General features: G+C 39.7%; 1 protein-coding gene across 2 annotated transcripts in view; it reads left to right on the top strand.

Moving 5' to 3' along the window:
* Positions 1-9322: 9322 nt before the first annotated feature.
* The window catches only part of LOC115029105 (zinc finger protein 728-like), a 19484-nt gene continuing 15479 nt past the window's right edge, over positions 9323-13327 (top strand). The window contains exon 1 of one of the 2 annotated variants that reach the window (XM_029468585.1): positions 9323-9389. In XM_029468585.1, the coding sequence (XP_029324445.1) occupies positions 9384-9389 (6 nt within the window). In that variant the 5' untranslated portion in view covers positions 9323-9383. Of the gene's footprint in view, positions 9527-13327 lie in introns of both variants that reach the window. The other variant, XM_029468586.1, reaches the window with a different exon arrangement.

Genomic DNA, 13327 nt, shown 5'->3' with positions numbered 1-13327 from the left:
ATTATTATTATTATTATTATTATTATTATTAAGAAGTCATATATTTGTCTGAATAGCATCACTGCAAAACAGTGAATCTTCATTAGATCTGTAGAGATCCTGCCCAATCAAGGTGAGCAAATGTTCAGTAATATAATTTTAATATTAACAGTAAAGGCATATTGTAGCAGGAATCTTTCCAGAGACTTGTCTCTTAGGCTTTGCCTAAAATGGCTCACACATTGTGTTTTCCACAGTGAAACATCTCTGGAATATCAACCTTTACCCTCTCCAGATGGTGCCAGACAATGGATCCTTTCTGAGAGTGGAGGAAAGTTGGTCTGTGTTTTCCGTTGTTGCAACAACTCATGTCCCAATAAATTCATGCTATATCCGCCACATATTGCTTTTATTCATATATCTATCCTTCTGGCCCTACACACCTGACCTAACTTGTAAGTTGTTACACCATAAATAAAGTCCCTAGAAGCTGATATTTACCCTCTGAAGGTCATCTGGATGCCAAGATGTTGGTAAAATTATTGTTACATCTGCTCCCATGTCTATTATGTAAGACTCCGGGGAGGCTTAACTTATCTGGGACCCTCTGAGTGAACCACTTAGAGCCAGGATCGATGCAAAAAGCAAGAGGAATTTATTGTTCCAGTGCACTTGGGTCTTCCCAGATCTGAAGGATCTGCAGCGACCCCCAGCAACCATTCAGGGAGTTTTTATGTGGTTTCCAGAGGCAGAATAGAGTATTAGCAACTAGGCACAATATGATTGGCAGAACAATGCACCCTTTAAACTGATTGGTGTTTAGGGAATCCCTTGTCTGAAGGTGGTCCTAGGGAGTATATCCCCACCCACAGGTTGGTTCTGCCCTGTTGTCAGAGAAATGCAAATTAGTCTCTCCCTTTCAGGGGGGCAAGTGTTTCATGACCTTTCCAAAGTTCCTAAGCTGACCTTTTCATTACACCTTCAATTTCAAGGTCATTTATCTGTGTTTCTGGCTTTAGTCTCTGATCCTATAGCAGTTTAACCAAATACTTGGTTTTTTTGTTTTTTTGTTTTTGTTTTGTTTTGTTTTGTTTTTTTGTGGTCTATCCTGAACTTTTTGTTTTATCTATTGAAGTTGTTTTGTCCTTGATTACATCCAGAGCAATGGTACTTTTAACAACAGGCATTAAATCTTTTAATTGATCTGTGGCTGAATTCCTCTGATGGTGACAGGGAATGATTGAAATATAAGAAGAAATATAAGAGAAAACAGTCTCATTTCCAAAAGGCAGGGTGGGTTTTTCCATGTATGATGAAAGTTTGTAATTGTTTAAGGGGATTTTGGTCAATAGTTGTTAATGGTGTTTGAGAGGAAACAAAGCAAAAATGGTAAGATTCAAGAATCTCTTCTTTTTCCTTTCTTTGTCTTTCTTTCATCCTTCTTTCTTTTCTCTCTTGTCCTAGGGGCAAAGTAGTGGAGAGGGGATGAAAAGAAAAATGGTATATATAAATAATAAGATGAAAGGATAGATTTTTGACTCTGTTTAAACTAAAGACCATCAAGAGGCCAAATAACTTACATTGGTATAGAATTGATTGATTTATTGATACAAATTTAAGGTTCTTTACATTACAAAATTCTATATTATGTTTTCACCATGTTTTAGGTATCCTACACAAACAATTACAGTCTTTAAAGGCTACTATTTCAAACTGTTTTGGATAATTATAATAATACAAGTTGGTAGTCATTTAATCAGTCTTCTTTAGTTCTACTTCTTTAGTTATTTATGAAAATAAGCTTTGTTTGCCCTCCTGTAGCTGTTTTCAAAGTTAAACAGATAAATGGCTAGAAAAAAACCTACATACTCAGATATCTCTTTGACATATAGGTAGTTTTTAAACACTTCAGATATCTACAGGATATGGCATTTAAGATGCTTTAATAATAAATGTCTTTTTGTGACAGCGAGACACATCAGTTTCTGATAGCACCACCAATCTACTTCCAAGAAGATGATGGGCACCAAAGAACCTCCCACTGTAGTCTGATTCAAATATGGCAAAGGTAGCTACTGGTTAAAAACCTACCTTTGCCTAGACTGCACAAAGTATGTCATCCAAAGTGTGGACAAATAGAACACCGAGAAGTTGACTGACTGCAGGGACAAAGTATGACTATCCTTCTATATCCCTGCTTAACAAGAATCCTGTCAGGTATTCTAGGTTTCTAGGCTGAAGATGGATGCCCAAGTGTTGCAGAGGAATGTGGGTAACTGTCCAGGCAGCTAGTAGTCTCTGTTGTTTCTATAATTTTGGAAGCTTCTTGCTCTGCATTTACTGTTTTCTCAGGTAATTTTATCCTTGTCAGGTCTCTGATGAGGATGAAGGGAGATCATGAAAATTTTCATCTAAAATGTATTGATTTTAGAGAAAAAAGACATTCATTAGACTAAAAAGGAAGAGATACTGGGATAGAATTTTGTACAGTGTATAAAGGTTTTCTTTGTATTATTCAAATATTGATTTGTCTACCAGGAGAGTGTCGACTGATGCATGGACTTTGGTGTTGTTATTTTTATGGCTCATTCCCTGCATCAGTGTTTTGTAAACATATACCTCTCTTACCTTCTGATTGTCTCAAATAAAGAACTGATGGCCAATAGCTGAGGCTGGAGAAGAATGATGTCACTTTGGGGGCAGAGAGAGGCTCTGTGGGAAGAATCAATTGCCAGGTTTATTCTCCAACATCACACTGAGGTGGAAGGAACAGGTGCCAGGACTGACATAGTGAAAAGTAACAGGTCATGTAGCAGATATGGACTACAAAACTCAGGTTAATTTAGATATGTTAGCTGTGAGGTAGCTAGCTAAGCCCTAAGATAAAATAAATATTAATACTATTCTGTGTCATTATTCTGAAGTTTAAAGGTCCTAGAGATATGACAATACCACTTTCTGATATCTTCTTCAATTTATTTTTTTCAAAGATGTGAGGCTTTTGTCCAACAAGTCTTACATTTGCCACATAGAATTTTCACAATATATTATATGTTATTTTTGGCTATTGTGAAGAGTGTTGTTCCTCTGATTTTCCTTAGTCCATTTGTTCTTTGTATCTCTCTGCAAAAAATGATATTTGACTTCTGCCTTTCTTATTTGGATCCCCTTATTCCATTCAGCTTACTAATTATTCAGCTACAACTTCAGATACTGTATTCAATAGATATGGAGGGAGGAGAGAACCTTGCCTTATTGCTGATTTTACTGAAATTTCTTTGAGTTCCTCTCTGTTTAATTTGCTGTTGAAAATAGGCTTGATGTAAATCACCTGTATTGTATTTAGCTATGTCCAATGTATGTCTACTCTTTCCAAGACTTTTGTCATTAAGATGTGTCAAAGGACTTTTTTGTTGTCTAATATGATGATCATGCAGTTTTATTTTAAGTTTATTTATATGGTACATTACACTAACTTTTTAAAAAATGTGGAACCATTCCTTTATATCTGGGAGGAATGGTCCTAGTGGTCATGCTATATAACATTTTTGATGTTTTCTTAGATTGGCTTTGAACAAACTTTAATGATTTTTGCATCTATGCTGATTTTGTAATTGTCTTTCTTCCTTGAGTCTTTGTGTAGTTTGATTATCCATCTTGTTTTGTTTTTTTTTTTGTTTTTGTTTTTGTTTTGTTTTGTTTTTTGAGATAGGGTTTCTCTGTGTAGCCCTGGCTGTCCTGGAACTCACTCTGTAGACCAGGCTGGCCTCAGACTCAGAAATATGCTTGCCTCTGCCTCTGCCTCTGCCTCCCAAGTGCTGGGATTAAACCACGCTCGGCTTTGATTATCCGTCTTACTGTGGCCTCATAAAATGAATTTTGAAAAGTTTCCTTCATTTCTATTTCTCTGAAATAATCAAGGATTATTGGGAGGCAGAGGCAGGAGGGTTTCTGAGTTCGAGGCCAGCCTGGTCTACAGAGTGAGTTCCAGGACAGCCAGAGCTACACAGAGAAACCCTGTCTCGAAAGAAAAAAAAAAAAAAAAGGATTATTGGCTTTAGCTCTGCTTTGAAAATCTATTTCATTCAGGAGAGAGTTGTTTAGATGTGCCGTCCTCCCAGCTTTGAGTGGGCTGAATGAGACCTTGTTTTGCCCACCTTTGCTAGCCCACCTCAGGTAGAATATTCTGACCTAGGTAAGGCCTATTGTCCTGCCACATCTGCAGCTTCCTGCCAGAAGCCACTATCTGCTGAGCAACTGAGCTTGTTTTCCTGATCCTGACAAAGCAAAGAGATCCTGGCATAGCAGGGGACGGGTTTCTTCCCCTTTAAAATTTAGACTCAAGGATTAAACATTGGGCCTTGATCAGAAACTTTGTCTTGGTCTCACTCTTCTCTTGCTGTCCATCTCATACAGCCCCAGCTTTCCTTCCAGGAAAAAGTTCTCCGTGGAGCTGGTGGCTACATTTGGATTCCCTGTGATTTTTAGGATTTCTGTTGTTTCTGTTGTTCTTAATATTCTGGTCTAATCCATGGTGGTCTGAATGGATGCAGTGGGTTATTTCAATTTTCGTATGTCTGGTGAGCATTGCTTTGTGACAGAGTATGTAGTCAGTTTGAGAGAAATTTCCATATGAGCTGAAAAGAAGGTATAGTCTTTTGTTTTCGGGTGAAATGTTCTGCAGGTATCAGACACATCTATTTGGTTTAATGTTTGTTATTGATGCTATCTTTGTTGGTTTGTTAAGCTTTTGAATGGATAACCTGTCCATTGGTAAGAGTGGGGAATTGAACTCTCCACCAATTAATATGTTAGGGCCAATGTGGGATTAAGCTTGGTAATGTTTCTCTTTTAGTCATGGGTCCTTGCATTTGTGATATAGATGTTAAGAATTGAAACATCATCTTTATGGATTTTTCCTTTCATGAGTTTGGTTTCTTTGGTTTCTTTGATTAATTTGGGTTTGGATTTTATTTTGTTACACAATACAATACAATAGCTACACCACCTTCTATCTGACATTCATTTGCTTGGACAATATTTTTATAAACCTTTACTCTGAGCTGACAGCTATCTCTGATGTTGAGGTGTATTTCTTGTAGATGGCAGGGTGGTCTTTTTTGCCTTGCAACCATTCAGTTAGTTTATGTCTTTTTACTGAAAATTTAGTTTATGCCTATTTATTGAGAAATTGATTCTAATCTTTAGTGTTTTGATTATTGTATGACAAGGAGACAGCAGTAGTTTGAACATGCTTGGTCCAAGGGAAGAGGCACTGTTAGGAGTGGCCTCATTTGAGGTACAGTCTTGCTACAGGAAGCATGTCACAATGGAGGTATGGCTTTGATGTCTGAAACATATAGTCAAGTCTGGCCAGTATGATCCAGATCCTCTTCCTTGCTGTCTCCAGAAGGCAGTCACAGATAAAGATGTAGAACTCTTGGCTCTGCAAGTGCCATGTCTGCCTAAACCCAACCATGTTTCCTCCCGCGATGATAATGGACTAACCCTTGAAAATATAAGCCAGCCCCAATTAAATCCTTCCTAAGAGTTGCCTTAATAATGTTGTCCCTCCAGAGAAATGACACCCTAAGTAAGACAGAACTTGGTACCAGGGACTTGGTTCTTTTCTGTGATAGGCCTCACCATGTTTTTGTTTGGAGGAATATGGATTTGGAGAGTATGGATTTGGAAAGCAGTGGAGTGCTTTAGGAAGGGCTTAATGGGAAATGCTAGTAAGAATATGGAAGACTTTGGTGCTGAGGGTGACTTGAACTGTGGGGGACTGGCTCAAAAGATTTCACAGACATGCCCCCCCCCCCTCTGTGTGTGTGTGTGTGTGTGTGTGTGTGTGTGATGTTTGGTGAAGAATTTGCTACTCTGTTTCCTGTTCAAAATACTCTGCCTGAGGATGAAGCAATTTAAAGAGATTTAGATTAAATGTATTAGGTAAAGAAATGTTAAATATCCTAGTTGTTTTGGTTAGGGTTTTATTGATGTGAACAGACACCACAACCAAAGCAATCTTATAAAGGACAGCATTTAATTGTGACTGGCTTACAGGTTCAAAGGTTCAGCCCAGTATTATCAAGGAGGGAACATGGCAGAATCCATGCAGGCAAGGTAAAGGAGGAGCTGAGAGTTCTACATCTTCATCTGAAGGCTTCTAGCAGAGTAGCATTCCCAGGCAGCTAGGACAAAGGTATTAAAGCCCATACCCACAAGGCCATATCTACTCCAACAAGGCCACAGCTCTCAATATTGCCATTCCCTGGGCCAAGCATATACAAACCATCACATTCCACTCCTTTGCCTCATAGACTTGTTCAAACACAAGAGTCTCAGCGGGCCATATATAGCCATAGCATAATTTAAAAAGTACATTTAGTCCAACTTCTAAAATCTATACCAGTATCAACAATGTCATAAATCCAAAGTTCAAAGTCTCTTCTGATATCCATCCAAACATTTAACTGTAATCCCTGAATCAAGATAGGAAACCAGCTGGACAAACTCCAAACTCTGCATTTTCATGTCTGATGTCAAAGTGGTCTTCAGATCTCCAACTCCTTTTTTTAAAAAAAAAATCTTTGTTGACTACAACAAACTTGTTTTCCTGGGTTGATTCCACTCCCTATAAGTAGTATTCCTCCAGAGATATTTTATGAATCTGGCATCTCGAAAATCTTGCAGTCTTCAAGGCAACTTCAATATTGTAGATTCTTGTTTCAGTGTCTCATATCCATAGACAGTCTTCTGGCCTCCTTCAAAGGGTTGATATTCCTTCTCCAGCTCTGCTCTCTGTAGCATTAGAGGCTCAGGTTGATCTACTCCACTGCTACTGATGTTCTAGGTTATTATCCCATGGTAATGACATCTTCAAAACACTGGGGTCTTCTGCTGAAGCTAGGCTTCACCAACAATAGCCTCTCATAAGATCTCTTCATGGTGCCAAGCCTCGAATCCTTTGCATGACCCCTTCAGTCCTGGGCCATCAACTAAGGCTGCACCTTCACCAATGTCCTTTCATGACCTCTCACAGTGCTAAGCCTCAGCTGCTCTTCATGACCACTTCATGCCTTCAAAACCAGTACCACCTGGGTGACTCTTACATATTACCAAGTATAGCTGTAGCACAAGGTACAAGCTTGGCTATCTCTGAAACACAGTTTCTTTGTGTGCTCAGAAAATAGTTCCCAGAAGATTTCACCTCAATGATGCTGGACTCTTCTTAATCACCACTAACATCTTAGTTCCAGCTAGCCATCAATTGTCCCAGTAGTACCTTCTGTTTTCACTCTAAAGCCAGAGCCACATGGCTGAAGCTACCATGTTCTACTGCTTGCTGGCACTGGAAATTGGTGCCCTTATTCTATTTTCAGCTTTCTGTTTTCCAACTACCTCACTGCCTGAACTTGGCTTCCCTGGAACTTGCACTATAGGTTGGTCTTGAATTCAGAGATCTGCATGGCCTTGTCCCTTGTAATGATGGGATTAAATGTGTATACCACCATGCCTGGATCTAAACTTAGCTGGATGAAATCTTGCCCCCAAATCCTTCAAGCTGTTATCTTCTAGAACATAGGATTCAGCTCCATTTCACTTCTTGGTGTCCCTTTAAGACTTGAACCATATATTTTATATTTTTTTCCTATGCTTGCTAAGCTTGTTCAAAATGCTCTTCATGAAACTTAACCAGAGAACAAAGTCTCTGCTGGGCTTTTTTCAGACTTCTTTTGTCAATACAATTAATATAAATCTCTTTACCTTAGACTCAGTTAGATTCATCAGATAAGGGCAAAAAGCAGCCACAAAAAACACCAAAATACCACTAAAACAGTCTGTAGGCCACATCACTATCAGCAACAAAGTCTTTCATATTCTTTCTAGGATAGCCCCTTAAGCTCCATTTGAAACATTCTACTGCTTCCCAATTCAAAGTCCCCAAATCCATATTCTTCCAGACAAATGCGTGGTCATGCCTATCACAATATCCCACTCCTGGTACCAACTTCTGTCTTAGTTCAGTAAATCGTACACAGCCTAGTTGTCTTAGGGTTTTAGTGCTGTGAACAGACACCACAACCAAGGCAAGTCTTATAAAAGACAACATTTAATTGGGGCTGGCTTACAGGTTCAGAGGTTCAGTCCAGTAATAAGGAGGGAACATGGCAGCATTCAGGCATGCATGGTACAGGAGGAGCTGAGAGTTCTACATGTTCATCTGAAGGCTGCTAGCATACTACTGTTCCCAGACAGCTAGCAAGGGGTTTTGTAACTTTGACTCAAGCATGAACTGCACAAGAATAAGCCTTCCAAAGAAGAGATGGGAATTCTCAATACTCCATGTTTCCAGTGTAACTTCTTTAATACAGTGATCTCATCTGACAGTTATATGAACACATTTCTGATACCTTTGTATTTGAGAAGGAATTATCTTGACCTTCTGCTTCAGAGAAATGTGGGAAGTTTAAGGCAGATACCACTGATGTTCAAATATGGTGAAATATGAACGATGACAGGATCATCAGAGACACAGGAAAATTAATAAGGAACATCAAACCTAACACAGGAAATCCTATAGTGCACAATGGACCAAGGACGCTTGCCATCCTATTGTTTCCAACCTTTTCCCCTTCAAACCTGTGCCCAGGGGCAGTGGCTCAGCCTTGGTCCATTGTGCACTATAGGATTTCCTGTGTTAGGTTTGATGTTCCTTATTAATTTTCCTGTCTCTCTGTACATATACCACTGTGATCCCAAGAGCTCTGCCTGCCTGCCCCCTTCCCCTTGGGAGAGATGCAGAGAAGGAAAACAGTGCTCAGAAACCACCTGGTGGTGATTAGCTTTGAATTTTAATATGTTTCTCTTAACCACCTGAGATGCTGCAAGACAATCAGGGTCACCAAGGATGGTTTCAAGAGCATCTTCAAGAGATAATGCTCAGTACTAAATTAGCTTCCATATTTTTAAGTAAAGTAACTGATGAATTTTCCATATGGTAGTAAAATACTTTAAATTCCTTTAAAACCACAGCGTCCTAGCAGAAATAACTAGGAAACGTGGTAAACATCACTGTAAAAGGTTCGACGCACAGGCTAACATAGGGTGCTGCGACCACCGGACTTTAAGAGTCCAAATGCCCTTGTCTGCCCATCTGCAGATGCTTGTTTCTTCCCAACTTAACCTACTCAAGGTTGGCAGGAATTCTGGTGGACAACAAACTAGTTCTGTGGGTTCCTGGAAGTTCTTCGCACTGACTTGTGGGAAATGTAGTCCCTACCACGTTGACGTCACCAAAAGGCTGGCTGTTCTTATCAAACTTCCGCATTTGATTTTCAAACTTAAGCTTCTCCCCAAAGTTAGGCGGCTGTCCTGTTGAGCCCTGCGTTTGGATCTCTGACATGGAGGTTGGTGCAGGGAACAGCGCCATCTTGCAGATCTGAGGGACTGTGCAGGGCGGCTGGACGGGCGCTGAAGAAGCTTGATTTGAGCTGACCTGGAGATGCTGTGTTGACCTAGGCTGGGCCACTGACCCTGGGCACAGGTTTGAAGGGGGAGAAGGTTGGAAACAACAGGATGGCAAGGGCAGGCTGGGTCTGCTGACTGCCTGTGCCTGAGATGCTGACGGGAGCGCACTCATCTTTACTGGGGAAACGTGCTCTGCCTGTGCTTACATAGCTGTAGTTAGATTCTCGGGACATACAGAACACGTGGACATCTAGTGCCTACTAAACTTTATATCCCGTCCACTACTCCAGTTTGAACTCACAAATCTTCCTAAACTCCCTAATGTCCAGGGACAGAGAGACCTGTGAGGGTGATTGTTTTATGGAATGTTAGTTTCTTTTCCTTTGCAATGAATTGTTGGATTTATGGATGCCTCGAGTTGAAAAGAATTCTGAATGTATAATCCTATACTTGAACCATCACAATACATGGCTACATAGACACAGAGTAATCTTGTAATTGGTATGAACCGGTGTTTGCCCAAATATGGAATTTGCCCTTCTGCTTAAAAATCACTAGACAATAATCCTCTTAATAAGTGTTCTGTCCAAAATTTGGACTCCTTTTCAAATATAAGAGATGACTTGATGTGTGTGTGTTTGTTTTTTTCAGGGTTACTCCACCACAGCCCTCCCCCCATCTCAGGCGATCTTGCTTATATTGTCACTCTTCAGTCAAACCAAGGGTTAGTGAGCCAGAGCCTGGCTCATGGCATTCAAGTCTACTCCCAGAAATCATGGGCTTCAGACCACCTTGTCCTAGCTACTGGGATTTTCAATGAGTTTCTAACCATACCTAGGGTAACAGACATTTCCTCGTTAACTTTGCTAATCTGTAGAAAAAAAAATAACAATATATGAAGTCGGAATCGCATGCTGCCTTATACATCAAAACACGTTCCTTACAATGTAGAGAGAGTACAGCATCGTGCTCATATACAATTTATAGGCACATTATATCCATATATATTTTTAATTAAACAGCTCTATGACAGAAAAGAGAATTTGAGTGTATTCTATGACACATTTCTGTCACTTCTGCTTTTTGGGGAGGAGTCAGGAATCCTGAGAATCAAAATCATCACCTCCTTTATAGCCAACTCAAAGTGAGCCTAGGCTACATGAGACCATAGGTTTTAAAAAGATTCTTAAAACATAGCTTTTCTTTTTCTATGTGGTAATTACTTCTGGTTGGTCTCAGTTCTGAGCACCAGTGCCCTGATAGAAATCCATCCAATTGACATCTTCTAATTATGAAAACTTACAAATGGGCTTTAAGAAGTTCCGTCGAATGTATTTGAAATGTTACATCCAAATTTTCACTAGCATCCTTCTGTTAATGACTAGTGTTGGGGTTAGAAACCTGCTTGCATTTCCTGTGTGGGAAAGGATTCTATCTTTGTCTGGCTTGAGTATTCCTCTGTATTTGCAGGGAATGGTTGTCATCTTTGCATCACCTCTGTTGTTTTCTGTCATTACCCCCCTGGTGGTTTCTTATGATTTTAAATGAATTTTCCCAGAACAGCATTCTGGCTCTACAGATGGAAAATGATAACTGCATCTACTACTGTATTTCACATATGGTATCACCACCATCCAGACAGTAATCTGTGGGGTTCCTTCCTCTTCCTCTTCCTCAGGGAGGAGTCCAGTCTCCTATGCTGTGCAGTCCTGCCCTTTTTCTTGCAGGCTCTTTTCATTTCCTCCTAATGTTACTGCGACTGATGATCAGACTGACTGTGTTGGTGTTTTGTGGAGCCCATAGCCACTCCTGATCCTACAATACTTCCCCCTACTCTTCAATGAGTGTCCCTGAGCTCCTTCTAATATTTGGCTGTAGTTCTCTGCATCTGTTTCTGTCAGATGCTGGTAGATACCATTCTCCTGTCTGCAAGACTAAACAGAGTATTATTAATGGTGTTAGGCATTGGTTCTTGCCCAGAAAAGGGGTTGCAAATTGGGGGTAGTCAGGGGTTGGTCATTTCCTGTCTCTTCTCTGTCTTTCTCCCTGTACTATTTGTAGGTATGACAAATTTTGTGTCTAAGGTTTTGTCCACAGGTTGGTGTCCTTATCTTTTCAATTGGAACCCTACCTGACTACAGGGGAAAGCCACTTTACTTTCCAAATTCCCCACTGCTAGGAACTCAGCCTGGGTCACCCTCATAGACTCCATGGAGCCTCTTGCATCCCTGATCTCAGACTTTTTCCAAAGATCCCCCTTCCCATGCCCACCATCTAATTCCATTCACTGTTCTGGTCCTCTCTCCTAGAATCTCCCTATCGCCTTCCCTACCCACGTCCATCTGTCCATCCACATCTGACTATTTTATTTCCACTTCTGAGTGAGATCCAAGCATTGTCCCTTAAACATTCCTTGTTACTTAGCTTCTTTGGATCTGTATATTACAGCATGTGTATCCTTTACTTTATGGCTAATATCCACTTCTAATATGCATACCCATTTGGGTCTGGGTTACATTTCTAGTTCCATCCATTTGCTTGCAAATTTGATGATGTCCTTGTTTTGCTGATTCCTTGTGAGATATCTGGATTGTTTGCCGTTTATACCTATTGTGAGTAAAGCTGCTATGAACACTGTTGAGCAAGGGTCCTTGTGGTATGCAGGAAGATCTTTGGGTATATGCCCAGCAATGGTATAGCTAGGTCTTGAGGTAGAACTATTTCCAGTTACCTGAGATACTGCCAAACTGATTTCTATAGTGGTTGTACAAGTTGGCACTCCCACCAGCAATGGAGCAGTGTTCTTGATCCACGTCCTTGCCAGCATGTGCTGTTACTTAAATTTTTGACCTTAGCTATTCTGATGGATGAAAAGTAGAATCTCAGAGTCACTTTGATTTGCATTTACCTAATGACTAAATATGTTGAACCTTTTAAAAGTGTTACCTAGCCATTCCTCTAGTTCTCCTGTTACCTAGAAATTCCTCTGTTGAGAATTCTCTGCCTAGCTGAGTACCCCATTTTTTAAATGGGTAACTCAGTTTGTTGATGTCTAACTTCCTGAGTTCTTTGTTTATTTTGGATATCAGCTCTCTGTGGGATTGGCAAATACTTTTTCCTATTCTGTAGGCTCATGTTTTATCCTGTTGACAGTGTTCTTTGCCTTTTAGAAGCTTTGCAGTTTCATAAGGCACCATTTATTAATTGTTGATCTTAGTGCCTGAGCTATTGGTGTTCAGGAAGTTATCTCCTATACGAATGTATTCAAGGGTACTCCACATTTTCATTTCTAATAGATATAGTGTATATGTTTTATGTTGAGGTCATGAGTTTTGTGCAGGGTGGTAAATATGTAACTTTTTAAATTCTTCTACATGCAAATATCCAGTTAGACCATTTCTTTCTTTTTTCCAGTGTATGGTTTGGGATTCTTGTCAAAAATGAAATGTTCATAGGTGTGTAGGTTTATTTCTGGCTCTTTTTTATTCCACCGATCAACATGTCTGTTTCTACACCAATAGCATACAGTTTTTATTACTGTTGCTCTATAGTATATTAAGAAATCAGGGATGGTGATGTGTCTAGAAGTTTTTTTTTATTGTTCAAGTTTGTTTTAGCTATCTAGGGATTTTTGTTTTGTCATATGAAGTTGAGAATGGTTCCTTCAAGATCTATAAAGAATTGTGTTGGAATTTTGATGGGAAGTACATTGAATCTGTAGATTGCTTTTGATAAGGTGGCCATTTTTTACTATGTTAATCCTATTTATACATGAGTTTGGGAGATCTTTTTATCTTTTGATATCTTCTTCATATTCTTTCTTCTTCTTCTTCTTCTTCTTCTTCTTCTTCTTCTTCTTCTTCTTCTTCTTCTTCTT

Source organism: Mus caroli, chromosome 13 (genome assembly GCF_900094665.2).
Source record: "Mus caroli chromosome 13, CAROLI_EIJ_v1.1, whole genome shotgun sequence".
Classification (NCBI taxonomy): Eukaryota; Metazoa; Chordata; class Mammalia; order Rodentia; family Muridae; genus Mus; species Mus caroli.
This window is presented reverse-complemented; position numbering and strand designations above follow the sequence as displayed.